This window comes from Gossypium hirsutum, chromosome D10 (genome assembly GCF_007990345.1).
Source record: "Gossypium hirsutum isolate 1008001.06 chromosome D10, Gossypium_hirsutum_v2.1, whole genome shotgun sequence".
Lineage (NCBI taxonomy): Eukaryota > Viridiplantae > Streptophyta > Magnoliopsida > Malvales > Malvaceae > Gossypium > Gossypium hirsutum.
In genome coordinates, this window is record NC_053446.1 from 18,483,395 (window position 1) to 18,503,159 (window position 19,765).

General features: G+C 33.5%; 3 protein-coding genes across 8 annotated transcripts; all 3 read right to left on the reverse strand.

The window, feature by feature from the left end:
- Positions 1–645: 645 nt before the first annotated feature.
- On the reverse strand, positions 646–6,157 carry LOC107914506 (thioredoxin H9). Of its 2 annotated transcripts, none has more exons than XM_016843441.2 (5): positions 5,753–6,157; positions 4,835–4,901; positions 2,217–2,339; positions 1,750–1,872; positions 646–990 (listed from the first exon to the last, which is right to left on the reverse strand). In XM_016843441.2, the coding sequence occupies exons 1-5, from the start codon at positions 5,800–5,802 to the stop codon at positions 838–840; spliced, it is 516 nt and encodes a 171-aa protein (XP_016698930.1). In that variant the 5' UTR covers positions 5,803–6,157; the 3' UTR covers positions 646–837. The 2 variants fall into 2 exon arrangements, with proteins under 2 accessions (XP_016698930.1, XP_016698932.1); XM_016843443.2 differs by lacking the exon at positions 5,753–6,157 and adding an exon at positions 5,492–5,745.
- Positions 6,158–6,669: 512 nt separating this feature from the next.
- On the reverse strand, positions 6,670–8,872 carry LOC107914507 (ubiquitin-conjugating enzyme E2-17 kDa). 2 transcript variants are annotated; one of them, XM_016843444.2, is made up of 5 exons: positions 8,635–8,872; positions 8,413–8,528; positions 7,660–7,787; positions 7,449–7,553; positions 6,670–7,034 (listed from the first exon to the last, which is right to left on the reverse strand). In XM_016843444.2, exons 2-5 carry the CDS (start codon positions 8,480–8,482, stop codon positions 6,891–6,893), a joined length of 447 nt encoding a protein of 148 aa, XP_016698933.2. In that variant the 5' UTR covers positions 8,483–8,528; positions 8,635–8,872; the 3' UTR covers positions 6,670–6,890. The 2 variants fall into 2 exon arrangements, with proteins under 2 accessions (XP_016698933.2, XP_016698934.2); XM_016843445.2 differs by lacking the exon at positions 8,635–8,872 and adding an exon at positions 7,952–8,197 and having other exon boundaries at positions 8,413–8,530.
- Positions 8,873–11,969: 3,097 nt separating this feature from the next.
- On the reverse strand, positions 11,970–15,781 carry LOC107914509 (probable inactive receptor kinase At5g58300). 4 transcript variants are annotated; one of them, XM_041102157.1, is made up of 4 exons: positions 15,267–15,368; positions 13,304–14,092; positions 12,806–13,207; positions 11,970–12,716 (listed from the first exon to the last, which is right to left on the reverse strand). In XM_041102157.1, the coding sequence occupies exons 2-4, from the start codon at positions 14,082–14,084 to the stop codon at positions 12,109–12,111; spliced, it is 1,791 nt and encodes a 596-aa protein (XP_040958091.1). In that variant the 5' UTR covers positions 14,085–14,092; positions 15,267–15,368; the 3' UTR covers positions 11,970–12,108. The 4 variants fall into 4 exon arrangements, with proteins under 4 accessions (XP_040958091.1, XP_016698935.1, XP_016698936.1 ...); XM_016843446.2 differs by lacking the exon at positions 15,267–15,368 and adding an exon at positions 15,383–15,781 and having other exon boundaries at positions 12,806–14,092; XM_016843447.2 differs by having other exon boundaries at positions 12,806–14,092; positions 15,267–15,324.
- Positions 15,782–19,765: the final 3,984 nt, after the last annotated feature.

Below are 19,765 nucleotides of genomic sequence, written 5' to 3' on the forward strand. Positions count from 1 at the left end.
AAGGTATTTTAATTCAAACAAGGTTGACTCATTGTGTTATAAAATTGAATTCAAACAAGGTTGACTCATTGTGTTATAAAATTGAGGCTGTAGAATCTTGTTTAAGGGTCCACACTCCACTATGGAATGGCGACTTGCCACCGAATGCCCCACTTTTTAGTATAAAGGCAGAAAAGGGTCCATCCAGGCTCTCCTCTGACACCATCCTAATTGGGATCTTCACTTTTCCTTTAACAAACCAAAAACACCAAAGCATACATCACTTTCTTTTTAAAAAAAGATAATTACAATAAAATGTTGAAATCTGAAAATCTGAAAATCTGAATAGTTAATTACAGCTACTTCACCCATCTGTCTACTCTACATCTATATGAAGCTATTTATTATCATACCTCATAAAAATGTATATTTCCGTACATATTAATAGTTTCTTTTTTAAAAAGAAAAAACCATATACATCCACCTATAGTGGAGTTACAAAGTACTTGTGTTCGAATCTTTAGTTTGCCATCGATTTGATCGATAGACAATCCCTATCCCAGGCCACTTGTCAAAAATATAAAAAGAACAATAGGAAGAGTAATAGCATATCACAAATCACATGGACGTGAAAAAGAAAAAAAAAACTTTCAAAAATAGAGTGAATGAAGCTGCACAACCTTAACAAGGTCATTGATAAACGAGGGTCGTTGATGCAACCAGGCATTGCAAATATTACACTTATATAACAAACAACAGTTTACAAATACACCCCATTCAACCAAAGCTCACAACAACACAAACACAGACACAAAAGAAGGTACTGCCAAGTCTTTGAAACTGGAAACCTCACAAATGTCATTTCCCATGATTCCCCACCGAATCTAGAACAGCAGTAAGCTTCTTCTGCAACTCTGGCTTGTTTGCTCCAACAAGCTTGTCTATTTGCTGCCCATCTTTAAGAAAGAAAAATGTAGGAGTGGCTTTAATATCCCGTGAGGTGCTGAAATCCTGTATCACCAATCAATTTGGCTTCTTTATAGTAATGATAGTAGTATAAATAATAAACTAAAATGTCACTTTTTTTGCATATACATACATATATATAGATTTATCTCCCCTAGCTATATGTGGAGACTGACCCACTGCTCACTATTATACAACCCTAAACTTTTTCTGCCTGATTCGAGCCTGCGAGTTATCAACATAAAGCTAATAGCATGCTTGCCCGCTTGGGATCCTATATATTTGCTACTAAACCTGTCATTGGATGGATCAGGTTTGCTTTGGGTCGAATCAATCTAGTTTGTGCCAATTCAAGTTTTAAATTTTTCGGTGATCTTAGTTCAGGTCAGTTTTAGGTTCAGATCAGATCATCAAGGGTTAGAATCATATCAGGTTTTGGTCACTTTAGGTTAGGCCATTTCGGGTGAGTCGTTGGCTCTTTATGGTCAAATTGGGCTCATGTTTGATTGATCAGGTTGGCTTGATGGTCAGGTCCACATGAACAGGTCTATTTGCTACTGATAATTGAGTGAATGACTGCCACTCATATATATCGAGCTAAATTTGGTTTTTATGCAAGGCGAAGCTGTTGATAAGACAATTCCACTGACAGTACCAAAAGAGTAAATTGTCAGGATACAGTCCATATAGCAGACCACTCTTTTAATCACTAGACACAAATGAAAAAGAATATAACGCATACAGAAACACACATGACATGCATATATAAAGTTGGAGGTGGCAGATAGACGTTTCAATACTTACAGTTAGTTCATCAACATCTATCAACAAGAACATCAGAGAAGGGTGCTTCTCTGAGAGTTCACAATAAAATGGTGCAAGCATTCTACAAGGCCCACACCATGTCGCACTGAAGTTTGCAATAACCTGATAAATCATTGGGCTTTAGACATTAGATAAATCAAGGGATTCATAAAAACAACAAATTCTCAAGTAAACATGCAAGGCTTATGAGTGAACTCAGGGCATGTAGTCTTTCCAGGAAAAGGCAAATTAAAGGAGAAAGGAATCCATAAAGAAGCTACGGCCATCGTAGATATAGCTATTCACATAGAATTTTCATGTGTGAGAACATATTAAAACGGATAGAGTTTTACTCCCAAGGGTATAGAAATTAAACGAAGAGAGGTTTGAGAAATGATGGGAAATCCTCTAGCATCGTTTCTACTGCCCTGTTACCTTGCCTGAGTAGAAAGTAATAAGAAGCTTACAATCTTGCCATCTCTCTTTGCTTCAGACAACTTCTGATCCCAATCCTCTTTAGAGGTAACCCGGTGCACATTTCCACCAACAAACTCAACAGCCTGTTCTGAATCAGATCCGTCAGACTTATCCTACAAGTAACACAGGTATCAAACAACTTTAACCAGGTAGAACTGATAACCCACGCAGGATTGCAGTAAGTGTTGAGACAAAAAAAAGTCGGTAAAGACTAAACCATCATCTTTGTTAGTTAAAAGAAAACATCATTAACAAAACCATTGAATGGCTTTCTCGGACTGAACCCCATTCCCGAAGGCAAGACAGTAGAATCTTTAGGCATTAGACTTATCAGTAGTATGGTAAAATGTCTGTTTTCTTTTTTATAAATAAATGTTAAACAGAACTTTTACAACAAATAAATGATAGTTAGTCAACAAAGAGGTCTAGAAAACCAGTTCACCTGAGAAACTATATAGCAAACACATGTATATATATTTAAAAAAACAATTATGGCCTATTATTAGTGTGAACAGTTTGCAACAAACACTACCAAAAAAGGAACAAAATGCCGTAGCTATATAAGAACATATAAACGGTAGGATCTGCATATTCTTCAGCTCAGAGTTCTTGCATTTTTAGCTTTTTTATTTAAAGCTCTCGAACAATTGTCATCATGACTTTTGTTGATATAGGTCTAGGTTGTGGAGGAGAAGGGTAGTTCACACAGTGATGCTAAGAGCTGCGTATGGTGGTTAAGAAGCTAGGAAAGGTGCTTTTGGGTTTTTGATGGTATTTTGACAAAGTTTGGGCATGTAAGTGTCTTTCACAATTCCTATAAGGCTTGAATGGGATGGCCATATTTGCTATCGATCCTCATCAATTTCATCATCTTCACAAAGAAATTTTTATATCCTCCCGCATCCTTTCTCCATTCCCAACATTGTCAAACCCATCAGCACTAAAGATGATTCACTCATTAGATTTTTCTTTGCTTATCAACTCAACACCTATGTTTCGTCGTAAATATTATGAATGGTCCTTTATCATCATCATTCAGCCCATTCCCACAATCACCAGAACCAACTCTATTCCCAAAATTGTCAAACCCATGAGCTCTAAAAATGCTTCCCTCATCAGATTTTTCTATGCTTATAAACTCAACACCCATGTTTCTTTTACCATCATCATTTAAGCCCATTTCCGCTATCACCAAAACCGACTTCCCTTGCCATTGTTGACACACTCATTCCTTTCATATTCACCATTTTACCTTCTTGCTTCTCTTCACTTCCACCATCCCTTCTCAAACATATGAAGTTGGACAATTCCTTCTTTGTCAACATAGCTTTCATTCTCAGCTGTTTGAACTTGGCCACTTGTTGCTTGTACCAACAATAAGGTCAATAGAATTTACCCATATAATCAAATTCGAGTTTCCAAGTTATGCACACCTCATGGAAAGCAATTGGGCAGCCATTTTTGCTGCAGACCAAAACCTAGCCACTGCTGCTATTGCATTTAATACAATACTCTCCTTTTAACCAATCACCAACAATGCAGTCTCCAGCATGGTTTCCTCTTGCACATCTATCCACCATGTTGACAGAATAAAGAATTAAAACATTATCACCATCATCATCATCCTACTCACCAACACCATCACCCACCTTGTCATCAACATCCGCATGGACATCACTTTCTTTGCTGTTGCTAACACACTTGCTCCTTTTAGGTTTACTATTTCATCTTCCTCTGCCTGCGTCCTTTCTCCATTCCCAACACTGTCAAACCTCTAAGCTCTAAAAATGCTAAGGATGCAAGTGGAGGAAGATGAAATAGTAAACCTGGAAGGAGCAAGTGTATCAGCAATGATAAAAGAAAAGTGAGTTTTGATGATTGTAGAAATGGGCTGAATGATGATGATGAGACTACTGATCGATGAAATACAACAGGGTGTTGAGTTTATAAGCAAAGAAAAATCTGATGAGGGAAGCATCACTAGAGATGATGGGCTTGACAATGTTGGGAATGGAGAAAGGGTACAGGAGGACCGACGGCAAATACAACTATCTAGTTCAAGTCTTGTAGGAAGTGTGGAAGACATTTAACTACCCAAAATCTGCCAAAAAAAAACACCTTTTGAACCAGCATATCGGGCTGTAAGCACCACAATGTAAACCACACTTCTCCACAACCCAGACCTGTATCAACAAATGTCATGCTGACAACCGTTCAACAGCTTTAAATAAATGCAAGAACTCTGAGAATTTTAAATTGGATGAAAAATGTTTCAGAACAAATTTGCATGTCCAATAATGGACGTAAAATATCAGCAAACTTTAATTTTGAAAAGTTTCAGAATATTTTTTGGTTTATTTAATTAAAGATTCATTGCATCTTGGCCAACATAATTCTCTCATCAGATATATTATTAAGTCATTAAAAACTCAAAAGACCAAAGGATTATACCCTGTTCTTGCGGCAGTACAGTTACTAAACCTATCAAAATGTTATTCACTGATAGATAAATAAATGCAGAAAACCCGAGAACCAGAACGATAACTATTAGGCGAGAAAACCAAAATTGCATGCTATAAAATAAATAAAATGTGCTAAGAGCACTTACCTTAGAGAAGCAATGTCCCATATTTGAAAAATGCCAAAACGCCAACTGCAGCAATGTATCAGTACCCCTGAAAGTTGGGAAGACATCAAATTCCAGACATTGCAGACTTAAGTCCATGGTAAAGAAACAATTTTAACTATCAATTTATACACAATAATCAATCTTAAACAAGTTAAAAGTAAATCCACACTACTTCCACACAGGCAATAAACTTCAAAAGGCATAATAGCTGTATTATTTCCTAATAAACAATACTTGGATAAAACCCTAAGGGTATGTATTTACATTTCTGAATAAGTTACAGTCCATCCTGTTTTTCAAACCCAAAATTATGATATACAAAACCAAATCATGCTATTTGCTTTCTCAAATCCTTGCCAATAAAGCAAAAGAAAATCCTCCAAAAATGAAATTCTCATTCGATTGAACAAATAGTCAAAATGCAACAACAATTCCAACGACATTTAGACATAGCTTTTTCACTTGAATTATCAGAATTTTAACAAATACCAAGAAAGGAAACAGAAAAGTAAAAGAGTAATCTGAAAGTACTCTACAAATGGAAACAAAGAGAAAAGCAAGCTAGGAATGCAAGCTAAGAAGATTAATAGAACACCCGTCAATTACCAACTTAGAACAAAGCGACGGCTAATTTACCTGTAAAGATTAAGGCTTGATTTTCCGATTAGATTGGTGACAATAAAAAGAATCCAATACTAGATGCGAAAATTAAAGTAACCTTGCGGTTTAAGGAATCTAATGAAGTAGAAATTAAATAAAGAATGAGTAAGCAGAAAATTTTGGGTACGAAAAGCTTCTGAAAAATCAATGAAGGAAACAGAGTAGTAGATTAGAAACCCAAAGTCTCCAACACAAACAGGAATAGAGTCAAGCAGGCTCAAGCTTCGAAGGACTGACCTGTTCTCTGACTGTTTAGATCCTTGCCTTTTGCATCGCAATTTACTCATATACCCCCATGTTTTTCGCTGTTGCCAACAGGTTGAATTTTTCTAGTTTCTATTTTATATTTTAGAATAACTAAAAAATTTTAGATCAAAATATGCCACTAATTTCTAAAATATTCTTTTTCCGACTAATCCTTTATTACAATTATCGCAAGATTTAGTTATTTTTATTTATATAATTAGTATTTTTTTAATTAAAATTTACCTACTAAATACATTCATACAAGCAAATTTGGAAGGAAAAAAAGTAATGGGTCAATAATTGAAAAAAATAAAAGATTTAATTTTTAATTTATGCTCCGTAAGTAAAATAATTAATGTTGTGGAACAAGAAATTTTCAGTGCTGAAATGCAGTTGTTCCATTCAAGTCTGTATAATTTAAAATTAATTAAAGAAATTCTTAAGCTTGAAGCTATATCAACAACCTTATTATGGGGTTGTGGTTAAAGAATTACGATTCGTTTTACCTAAAGTTTGGCAACTGTTTTCAGTTGCCCTAAGGGTTGGGTTGTCCATTTATGGTTATAATTATTTGACATGATGGTTTCTTACCTCAACTCATCAGTCCCTGCACTTTTTAAAAAATTTGAAATTCAATCTCATACTTTTTATTTTTTAAATTTTGACCCTGTTAAATGTTTTTTATTAAACATATTAGTGTGAAATTTTGAAATAAAAAAAAAATTTACCTAACAACCATGTAACTAAAAAAGTGATATTATAATAACTTGAATTTAATAAAAAAATTTAACAATTTTAATATAGGGACTAAATTCCAAATGTTGGAGGAGCACAAGGACTGATGGCATATTTTTAACTGTTAAAAATTTTGTAGTCAAACCATAATCCTCCACTTATAAGCATGAAAGTTTTAGGAAATGCTTCATCATATAACAAGCTATAAAAAGACATGGAATGGAATGGCATTCTCTCTTACAACCATAGACCCACCTTTGATATAAGATGTCCACATAATTCAAATCCAAATCTAAGCACAATCACAAGTTCCTTCCCAAACCAAAATATATGAAGGTTTTAACACATACATGGCATCGTACAAAAGCCAATACGTATTACCCACTAACCACCATCATCCCATGGCATACTTCTGGGTCCAGCCACGTGCTGTAGCTTCATACTTTGCCCGATCAGTCTTATACATGTGCGCAATCTCCAGAACAAGTGGGTCATCAGGGTTTGGATCAGTCAACAACGAGCAGATCGAGAGCAGAACCTGGTTTCGCATTGGAGTTAAACTCTTTTATTTCCAATCAGCGGCAGAAGCCAATGCAAAGAAGGATAGTAACAACAACAATATAATAGTTCATCTTCTAAAGTGGCTAAAGTTGGTGCGTATTGCCAATGATATTTAATCAAGGTTGGTCTTTCTCTTCTGATATTAATTATTCAATTCCCAGAAAGAATTAAACTCGGGGAGTAACTGTAGTGATTGTTCGTGTGTTGGAAACGCATACAAACTCGTAAAATGCAAGTCTAACTTATAACCAATAGAAAGTAATTTTACCCAAGGATATTGAAATCATTTAAAAGTAACACCAGAGAAACTTTTGTGCAGCCATAGTCGGCCAAAAACCAAGATTCTGCATGTGTATGAAATACCATAAGGTTAACAGGAGTAAGGTCAAACCTTGGAAATGGTTAGGGCTGGACTCCACTGTTCTTTTAGGATATCAAGACAAATGCTCCCATTGCTATTGATGTTTGGATGGAAAACCTTGGTCCTAAATGCAACCTAAACATGATGGCAGCATTATCCATGAAAAGAGGACGTACCACTCAAACAACATTTCACACACAGAGAAAAGGGATAATAAAACGATCCAGGTGAAGCAAACTACCTTAGGGGGCTTGAAAGGATAATCTGGAGGAAAATGAATACTAACTAAAAATACACCTCCCGCATAAGGGCTATCGGAAGGGCCCATGATTGTTGCTTGCCAATGAAACATGTCTTCAGCTACAGGTCCTATCACAAAAAAAAAAGTGCAAGCATCCCGAGGTTAGTGACATAATAGAGCATCACATGACAAAGTTAGGTCTAAAGAATGCGAATCGAAAATTTTGTAGACTAAAAACTTAGGGACTTCGGACCCATGCTACATTGTTGAGGGTCACTAGCCCAAGCCGTACCCTGGCTCCCTCAAGGACTTCTATATAGTAGAGGTCTTGAGTTCGAGCCTTGCCATTAGCTAGCTTTTCGGCAACCATGGCACCATGTGCTCGCTCTTCAGTAACTCTGGCTCCTGCCTATTCAGGCATCCCGAGACGCGCACCTGCTTTGTGAACCCATCAGCGCTCTCGACAGAGAGACAAAACCTCGACATGTTGAGGGTCCGACCCTCAGCATCCATGGTTACGGAATTTCAGCGATAAGCACTGGGGATGGACAAAAGCAAGCTTGCTTGAGCACAGGTTATAAGTATACAGCCAAATACATATAATCCTAAATGGAATTCAATACATTCATGGGTATATAAATGACACGTATTGTACATGAAACCAGAGAAAAGAAAAATAGACAAAGTGGTATAAATGAAGTTATTATCAGGAGGGGCATAAAATTTATGTATGTCCAGAAAAAGAAAAGGGACCTGCACTGCAAGAAGTGGGTGGATCCTTTTGCAAATCCTTGAGTTCCTTCAAAATCCGCTTCGAGGCCATGACGCTTTGAACAGACCACAAGAATCCTAAGAGGACAGGAAGGAACCTGAAGACAAAATCAGAAAAAACCATCACATGAAGAACAATATATAGCAACTGCAGTGAAAGTAAAGATTGAAGAAGAAAGTTGTGAAAGAAAAAAGAAAATATACCTAGAGCAGAAGAGAGAAATTGGGGATTAGATATGAGACGGGAAAGTTTGAAACTTTGAAGCAGATTCTCCTTTTTATCTCTCTCTCTCTCTTCTTCCTTCCTTCCTTGGCCCTCAACGAGCGCGTCGTCTCCACCGGCAATCCCTTGATTTTGCACTCACAACAGAGCGAGAGAGATAACAGTTTTTTATATAAACAAGAGGAATCTTATCACACGCAAACATAATATTTAAAATACAAATATTAGATAAATAATCAGTATAATTTAAAATTAATTAATAATGAATATGTATAATATTAAAATAGAAAAAACTTAAATTGTGAGTAAATAAATTTAAATAGTAAATACTTCATATTAAAAAAATACTAAATGTATTATAACTATACGTGATGTTATTATTAGTTACTATTGAGTTGACTTTTGACACTAACTCAATTAGTAACATTACGAATATATACACAATTGATTAAAGTAATAAATTACTATAATACAGTTAAAATGTAAATATCATAATATAATAAAACTTTACTTCAGTTATAAAATTAATGTTTTATTGACATGAATAATATAGGTTTAAATCCCACAATATACAATTTTTTTATTAAAGTATCTTCGAATAATATAATTAATTTTAATAATAAAATGGCATTTTCGTAATTTCACTAATTAAGTTGGTGCTCGATTGACTTGTAACACCAACTCAAATAAGAACTTAAATAATAGTATAGATATACAATTGATAGAGGTAATGAGTGCATATAATAAAATTAAAATCTACTTTAGAATCAAAATAAAGATTTGGTTGAGTGGTAAAATACAGTTTTATTAATACAATTAGCGTTGGTTAAATAAAAAGACTAAAGTATTTTTAAATAATATAATTTATTTTAAATACTAAAGGACATCAAAGTAATTTTTCTTAATTAAAAAGGTGCTCGATTGACTTGTAACACCAAATCAAATATTTAAATTATGCCAAAAAAAAACCCCAGAAATTTAAATAATAGTATAGATATATAATTTATGATGTTAATAAAGTGAGCACAACAGAATTAAAATGTATACAAATATTAAAATAAAGCTTTGATTGAATAGTAAATTTAAGATTTTATAAATGGAATTGACATGAGTTCAAATATCATCATATGCTTATTACTATTTTTTAAATAAAAGATTAAAATAACTTTAAATAATATAACTTATTTTAAATATGAAAGGATATCAAAGTAGTTTCGTTAATAGAATTAGTGTTTGATTAATTTGTGACATCAGTTCTTTTTATTAAATTTTTAAATAAAAAACTAAATTACACTTCAATAATATAATTTCTTTAATTAAATTCTAACATAATAGAGATGTTTGAGTTAGACATGTACTCTACTTCAAGTAATTAGCTGATCTCACCTTCAAACTCAATAACCTTTTTTGGACAATGATTGAGCGATTTAAAATTATTTATTAATTGACTAATTATTGTCTATTTTATATTTATATAATAATGATTGAGTTAATCTTTAAAAAATCAAAAATAATATTTATATAATAAAATCCCAATTTTAGTTTCTTCTTATTTGTATTTTAGCACTTTAGAAACGAAAGTATATTTAGGTATTAATTTAATCATAATAGGCATATAACAAACATAAATAAAACCAGTTTTTTTATACTGCATTTTATACAATAAAATTTAATTTAAAATAATTTTATATATAGCATGTTTTATATATGTTAAAAGATATATTATAATTTTAAAAAAATTGAAGTCTATAAAAATTAAATATATTTATTTTAAGTAGATTTTATCAAATTTATTTTAAGTTTGATCTTCACGGTTATACATTGGATAATTTTCTAAGTGTGGCAGTTAAAAAATATAAATTGAAGAATTTTTCACGTAATAAATTAATAAAACATTTTATTTTTAATAAACATCAATTAAAAATGAGACTCATTCAATCATGGAAGATGTCACTTGCCACAATATAAAAAAACATTCATAAATGTGTCTATATCTTGTATATAGTATATTAGTTCACATACCTTTCGTATTATATGAATTGATTGTATTTATTAATTAAAATATATTAAAATATTTTTATAGTAAGTTGTATTTATTTTTATAAATGGTATAAAAATGCAAATTAAAAAAAAATCATAAAAATACAACATGGCTGAGCATTAAAGATATCAATTAGAAAAGAAAAGAAAAGAATTTTAACATGTAAATCATTTATTAGATTAAATTATAAATATAAAATTTTAATTATATTATTGTTAACAAATTTAACTTATATAAACAAAATTTTATTGTTAAAAATTTAATTAATTTAAACAAAATTGAAATATAATAAATGGGACCCATATTGCTATTAAAGTCAATTTGTTAATATGTGAACCAATTAATAGTTAGAAAATTAAAAAAGTAAATTCATTAATTTATTTGAACTATATAATTTAGGGTAAAAAATAACAAACACTCGTCGTAGAGATAATGAATGATAAGTTCTATCAACACAACAAAGACTTTAGCCTCAGCATCAATAAAACATCATGACAGGTTGACAATTGGCTTGTCACGACTCAAGCATGACATATCTCGAGTGATTGCAAGCACTTAATATGATAAAAAAATAAACCTCGAATGGTCCAAAGCGGCAAGCCAAAATCGAAAAAAGAGTCAAGCATTTACCAAACTAGAGAGGACAACAATAAAATCATCCTTAAAATCACTTGTAAAACTACAGTTACATGCATAAATAAGACTAAAAAACGTGCTACAATAGCAGACAAAAATTTCTAAAACTGAAAACTTATTAAATAATGGGAAAACAAACAAAAAAACATATAAAACTTAAGACAATATGAGTCTAAATCGACTCGTGAAATCATTCATTATTCTGAAATACTCTCAAAATAGAAATAGATTAAGAAGCTGAGGAAAAGTCACCCACTCTCCAAAAAAACTACTAGTGGCCGGTGAAGTTTTAGCGAACAATAAGTGCTATCCTATGTCCATCACAACTTGTGAAAACAACAAAGATACCCACAAAATATATCTGTAAACTAAAAAGAGAGAAAACATCTGGAGTGAATAAAAAGAAGAAAGAAAGAAAGAGTTAGTGGAATGAAGAAAAAGGCGGGAGATAACCTCATCTGGAGAATGACACGAAATTACCTTAATTGTTTATATATATATATTAGAGAACTTGAGTGATAGAGCAACCGCAAGCAATATATATATACGCTAGTGGTAGTTGTTTATTAATAATTTCAATCAAGATATTTATATGTACATGTACTTAATAATAAGTTGGGAGAAAGGGAAACCAAAAAATAAAAATAAAAAAATAAATGCAATTGAAGAATAGGTATAGAGGTCAATACTCAATACACATATTGTCAATCATTCTCTACTAATCCTAAAATAATCACATCACACGTATAATGGACGGAGGCCCTGCAAATCACAATAACTAAGCCACTTCTTGATCTGATGAAGGCCGGTTCTCAGAGTCAGATGATCGGATTTCTTCAATCGTCCTGGTTACTTCCTCCATGCTAGGCCTCACGTCCGGCAACCTTGCCACACATGCCATTGCTATCTGAAGCATCTGCACCAGCTCTTCTTCAATGTCGTTGTATTTCATCAGCTCTATGTCGAACACTTCGGCAGTCCATTCCTCTCTCACAACTGACTGAACCCACCTCGGGAGGTCCACCACATCCTCATGCCCTGATGGTTGGACTACTGCTGCTTTGCCTGTCAGCATCTCTAGGAGAAGCACACCGAAACTATAGACATCACTCTTTTGCGTAAACTTTCGAGTTTCTATCGCCTCGGGAGCTCGGTATCCTACCGCTCTAGAAGGAACGGTTGGGGAACTCATTAGAGAAGTCAATCCGAAATCAGAAATGCAGCCATGCAAGTCTTGAGTGAGGAGGACGTTGGAGGACTTGATGTTCCCATGGACGAATTTTCCACCTCCAGAAGCATGGAGATGGGTGATGCCTTTTGCTGCTCCCAAGCATATTTTTAATCTTGTATCCCAGTCTGGTAAGGGACGTCCACTTTCCCTGCTTCCTGCAATGAAGTTTCAAACATATCTAAATTTAACTTTGTTCATCAAATTAACATGATTGTAATGTGATGTATGGTTCAGATAAATGTACCATGCAATAATGAGGAAAAGCTGCCAGCTGGTATGTAGTCATAGACCAGCAGCTTCTCGTCCTTGGAATAGTAATAAGCACGGAGAGGTACAAGATTTGGGTGGTGACCAAGCCTTCCCACATTTTCCATTTGTAGTTCAAATTCTCTTTTCCCTGCAACTACTTCTTTCAATCTCTTTACAACCATTGTTGTTCCTTCTTCCAAGATGGCCTTATAGGTTGTACCATAGCTTCCTTTTCCAAGCACTTCAGCAGAAGCTCTCAACAAATCCTCTAGATCAAAATTATACGAGCAACCTTCAAAGAAAACCAGCTTGTTCTTCTCTGCCTCTTGCACCCCACTACCGAAATCTTCCTTCGGTTTTTCGGTCCTTCCACCATTAGCTTTTGATGTAAAGCTGCCTTGAAAGTTCTTTCTAGTTAAGCGCCACAGCACTAGGAACAGAAACAATAATAAAACTAGTGCTGAACCCCCAACTGATATGGCAATTATAGTACCTGTACTTAGTTTCTTATGAGAGTTCCCTGGTTTTGCTGATGGAGGTAAGTGAGTAGGGGAAGGAGAAGGTGAAGAAGGGTTGATTGTAAGACACTGGTTCAATGGATGCCCACATATATGGTTTCCTACAAAAGAAGAAACAGGGAAATTGTGGAGGGAAGATGGTATGGATCCATTTAAATTGTTGTAGCTCAAATTCAAAAGCTTAAGCCTTGGAAGGTTGAAATTGGGGATCTGTCCTGTAAGGGAGTTATTTTGAAGCTCTAAACCAGTGAGGTTGGTCAAGTTTTGAACTGTGGCTGGAATGGTGCCTGTCAAGGAGTTGAAGGAGAGATCAAGGAAATTCAAATGGGGAGGGAGAGATGGAGGAATGTGACCTGAAAAGTTGTTGTGCTGAAGGTATATGTAACGGAGAGAAGGAAGAGAGAGTACATCCGTTGGAAGGTTACCGCTAAGACTATTCAACCGGAGGCTGAGGATCATGAGAGCATCCAACTTTCCAAGTGTATTGGCTGGAATTGGACCATGTAGTCCAACACCAGGAAGATGGAGAGCCATCACACGGGATTGATCCTTGGTGCAGTTGATGCCAACCCACGAAGTGCATACCGGAGTAGCAGAGCTCCAGTTAAGTTTCCGACCATGAGGAACCCTGGCAGAAAATCGCAGGAGGGCTTGCTTATCTGAGTCTAAGTCGGCAACGTTTACTGAAAGGAAACACAGAAACAGGAAGGCAAATGTAGCAAAATAGGAAGGCAGCTTCATCTCATCAGTCTTCATTCATTCCCCTGGCAAACCAATGTGAAATTTAGAAAATGTACTTTTGCTAATAATGGCAGAAATGAAAGAAGTTGTGTTATGTAACACATGCAGTATTGGTCTGACACAAAGAAGTAAATACATGATCACGACAAGTAGATCCAATGCCTCACAAAATTTTCATCATGCATTTAGTTAAAACATCAATTAAGCCTAAAGCTTTCTCTTGCTCTTTCGCTTTCACTTTCCTTTTGCTTTTCTTCTCTTTTCTTAACAGTAACAATGGCTTTTTTTTCCATGACAGACAAAAGATTTAAATTTTCAGAGAGAAATCTAAACTTGAAATCTGGGAATTAGCAAGATTAAAAGAATGATCACCATTTTCCATACAGAAAACAATCATATTGAGGCATCAATGAGTCACTAAACAAGCAGATGAGCAGAGAGGGTAATATATCTTAGGGAGATTAAAAAAGAAAAAAAAAATTGTAAGCATAACGTTATGTAAAGTGAAGTCGTCACCAAAAAGGGTTCAAAAGCATAATCCTTTTTTCAGTAAAGCGAAAGCAATGAATTGTAAAGCTAGCAAGCAAGGAAGCGATGCAAAATCGTAACACCATGGCATTTTCAAATTTTAAAATGTATATATAACCATCATAGTGAAAACCAGTCAATACTTACATCACAGGGAAAAGAAATAATAAGAACAATTGAACAAATATGCGTTTACCAAAATAAATTAAAATTAAACAATAAAAGACAACATTGGTTAGTCAAAGTCCTCTTTTTCAGCTCAAAATATAGGCAAAAAAGAACCCAATGTCAAAGCTATTTACTTTGAATTAATCAGAGGTTATTGAGTGAAGCTTTTTAAGTAGGTGACGGCAGTTTATCATAAGCGGTTTTGCTGCCTTTTTATGACCTTTAACTACAATTAGTCTTTCAATGAAATGCTAATTCTATTCCTTGATTCCAAGGTGTGGTAGTATTGTAGACAAAGGACTCGAATTTTTTTAATAAAAAAAATTATAATCATTGGAAGCTCTAAAATCATCATTTATTGTTCATTCTTTTCAAAAGGAAAACACAGAAAACTTGAGGTTGAAGAACATAGTGCCGAAACAACTATAGAATGGAACATATTGGAAACCGTAAAGAAAAAACAGAGCAAAGCTAAAGAATGGAAGATAAAAGAAGACCCACTTCCAGAAGTTGGTGAATTCAAGGAACAAAAGACATGGAATTGCAGCAAATACAAATGCTATAAGAATATAATGAATGGGAAAGAGAATAAGAAGAGAGAGGTGAAAGAAACAAACCTTCAGCAATGGGGAAAGGGTAGGAAGCTGAGAGAAGAAGGGATGAGGGCGGAGGGGGTTGAGAAGAGAAGAAGAAGAAGGTAAAATGGCAAATCTTGGATTCCTTTTAACGGCATTTCGTCACCAATACGCTTAACTAAAGAAGAAAAGAAACCAAAGCTATGTAAGTAAAAGTAGTTAAGTTGTCATGTTTTATGATATGGGATATAATAGAGGAGCCGACAGGTGAGGCTTGTCCGTTAAGCTAACGCGGTTCTTAAATCTCCGAATTGCAGATCTCGAAGATTCATATCTACGTCCCGTTGCTGCCTGCAGTCGTCTTGATCTTAGATTCCCAAGCAGGCACCCACACTCAATGGACTAACAACAACAAAAGGCAAAGCAAGATGAATATGAGCTGAAGTGACGCAGAATCTTATTCGGGGAAGCACAATGAATGATGGTTGTTCTCAAAGTTTAATTAATTATTATTATCACGAAAGCAAAAGGATTAGCGTCCATTTAATTCATAATAAGAAAAACTGACTGAGAATATGATACCCTATCTCGTTCATTAGTATTAATTGAAGCACAAGAAGTGATGAGCTAGTGTCAATGTTTTATATAGATTGTAAAATAGACATCAAAAATAATTATAAATTATATTATTTCTTGTAATTATTAATTAAAGGGGTAATATAATTTGGAATAATATTTGATGCAACATTAATACATAAGTCTCATGCACTATCAATAAATAATAACAAAAAATATATGAAAGATTTGTAAATAAATATTAATAATTTTATTTAAATATAATTAAACATTAATCATAACTATTATATATCAATATTAATAACTTTTGGATTTAAGATCTTGAGTTTAAAGGTCTAGGGTTTCGAGTAACGAGTTTTAAGGTTTTATCATTTATTTATAATTAATTATTATTTAATTATATTCGAATAAAATTATCAGTATTTATTTATAAGCTCTCTACTATTTTTTTATTTTATTTAATGATGAGGTGTCATATTATTAGCATCAAATATTCTCTCATATAACTTCTTACTTTTGAATTTGGCAACTAAGTTCAGTTTCTTAACTGTACTTTTTTATTTGATAATTGTATTTTTTTTATCCACTTTGATATCTAAACTTAGCAACTAGATTCATGTTGGTTCCTTGACTTGAAAAGAATATAAAAGTATGATGATGTAACATTCTAAAATTGTGCCATATATTTACATGAAAATTTTAAAAAATATATATAAATTTTTAGGCGATGACATTGTACAATCTTACAGTCTCATATACAGTGTTCTAATAATCGAATCAATGGTTGCAACGATCAGACCACTGGTTCCCAATTCAATCATTTGATCTATTCAACTTATAGACCATCAATAATTAAATAAATAATTAACAATTATAAAAAATATAAAAAAAATTATTAAACAAGTTCAACTATTAGTTTTTGTCCTAATTTTTTATTTTTACTAGTTTCGAGTAGTTTTCAATTCAGTATTCAAGCCCTTTGTTTGGGCCAATATATTGGTCGATTCTCAATCTTAACCAACCAATCCAATCATGTTTCAAGAACATTGATCACATCATCAAATTTTAACGGAATCCAAATTCAAGGATCAAAATGAATTTAGTTGCCAAATTTAAAAGTGAATCTAATTGCCAAATTTAAAAGTGAAAAAAAATTACATTACCCGTTTTAAGAGAATAAAGGTTTTGGTTGCTTATTATCATATTTTAAAGTTGATGACTTAACCACGAGGGCTAGATGATATGGCAAGGATATCTCCTACTCAAGGGAAAAACTAGGAGGGTGTTGGTAAGGGCCTCAGCTCCTCTAAAATGGAAAATTTTAAAAATTTTCATTTAGGCCCTTTAAAATTTTTAAACTTTTAAATTAATAAAGGTAAATTTACACTTTGGTCCCCCATAAAAATATAAAAATTTGATTTAGTCCTTTAAAAATTATAAAGATATAGGCTATTAAAATGGTGAAATTACATTTTTGCTATCGCAAAAATTGCAATTTATATAACATCCCTCGTCCCGTCTCCGTTATTGGATTAGGGTTAAGGGATGCTACGACAAATAAACAATCAATAATATGCAATTTAAATCCAAAAATTCAATTTAATCATTCATTAATAGATAAACATTCAATAATTATACTATTCATATAAAACGATACTTAAATCAAGGTTTTGAAACTCTAAAATCAATTTGGAAATAAGTAGGGACTAATTCGAAACAAAACAGAAAAGTAAGGTCAAAACATAAAACAAAGGTCATACGGCCGTGTATACTATGGGACATGGTCGTGTTGTTCAACCGTGTGTGAGGACTAAAATTGTGTGGAAAGAGACACACGGTCATGTCTTCCAACCGTGCAACTAACAGTGGTCATGTGTGCAAAATGAAAACAAAAATTATATAGATCACACAGTCACGCCAAGAACACATGTATGGAACACGGTCGCGTGTCAAGTCGTGTGACCTGAAATGTATCTTCAATAACAAGTCAAATATTTCATGATTACTTAAGCTACAAGCATGTCATTTACCCATCATTCAACTTGTTCAAATTACACGAAAAACATATCAAAACATGTCATTTGCCTAGTTCTAACCAATATGCCATAGGACACCATCACAAACAACAATCCCAACTAACATCCAAAGTTATTTCCTAATCAATTCAAGCTTGCCTAACAATATTATACAAAGTGTCAAAGACACCAATTCATGCACATCCAACAAACCGTATATCAAAGTATATAAGTAGACATGTATTCAACAATAGTTATACCAATTCACCTAATCAACAAAAATATCCTATATCAACAATTAAAGTACCATGTCATATCTATTAATCATTAAACAAATAACCATAGACCAACTATATATATATGGCTTTCAATAATCCATCAACCATGCAGTTTAACTTTCAAATCCATTTCCACCATTTTAGCATCACATACCACATTAACCATAATCAACCACATCATTATATTAACAAGTTTACATGGCTAGAAAGTCTCAATCATACTCTAAAAACATCAAACACTTATGTACATAAGTTCACTCCTATCGCATGCCATATGTCCTAAAATAAACGTTTTCAAAATCTACCGAAAGATAGTTGGATAGTGTGAATTTTAATTTGATCCGATTGGTCGGTTTCACAAAATGATATCTACAAGAAAACAGGAAAAAACAACACAAGTAAGCTTTCAGAAGCTTAGTAAGTTTACAGGTTGAAACGATATAACTTACCGAATTCATTGCTTAATAATTAACAAACTCTTTAACTAATATTAACCCTGTCAACCACAAGCATTCAACAAGCGAAAATCATATACACAAGTCATTTGATCATCTCATTTGAAAGATATCAACATTATCAAGTCACAATATAGTACCAAAACTCATGAAAATATATACATGTCATTAACAAGGCATCATAACCAAATGTCAATTACATATCATCACCATGTCATTTAACCATTGAAAATTTGCCCGATGAACGATATAAACAGATAAGAATACTCGGTTATCCACCCAAGACACGCCAAAATGCTCAACTAAGCCAATCCAATTAAGAACACACCTAGACACCAAGTGCCTAGCCCGTAAGCTAACATCCCTCCAGAAACACGCTTAGGCACCAATTACCAAGCCTGTCTTTACATCCACCCCTAGAAACATGCTAGAATCACTGTAAATATAACTCAATAATTCGCAACAAATACTAGACTCCAGTATATTCAGTGTATAATAACAAGTCAAGAATCATCATCTCATCACAAGTCAATCCAGTTATAACATCCCACCTAGTGAAGTGTACTACTCGAGTACTTTTAATTGAACTAAGGCTTATAATGTGACCCCCGAGTAAGGAAAGTGTTAGAAATTTATTAAATATTTAAGGTCTACAAATGTGCCATTGGGCGAAGCCTTGATTAAAGCGAGCTCTGAGGTTTGGTGGACTCTTCGATAGAGTATATGCCTGATAACTCTTGAAATGAGTTATATTTTATGCCTTTAGACTTGGTTAATTGACTGTACTTAGGTGAGTTTAGTTGCATTTTAGGATTTTCTATTAGTGCTTTTAGGAAATTACATTGAGGAGTTTGGACTATGCTTATGTAACACCATATACCCAGTCTGGTCGCCAAGCTCGAATACGAGATGTCACACCACCGTCTCATGTCACATACATCAAGTAGAAATCTCATTGTAAATAAAACGTCCATCATTTTATTGTTCATATAGGTTTTAAGTAAATCATTCAAGATAGATACCATTGCTACATGCTAAATTTACAATAATTAGTATTATAAACAATTTTAAACATGCATAAGGTCTATTTAGCAAAATTCT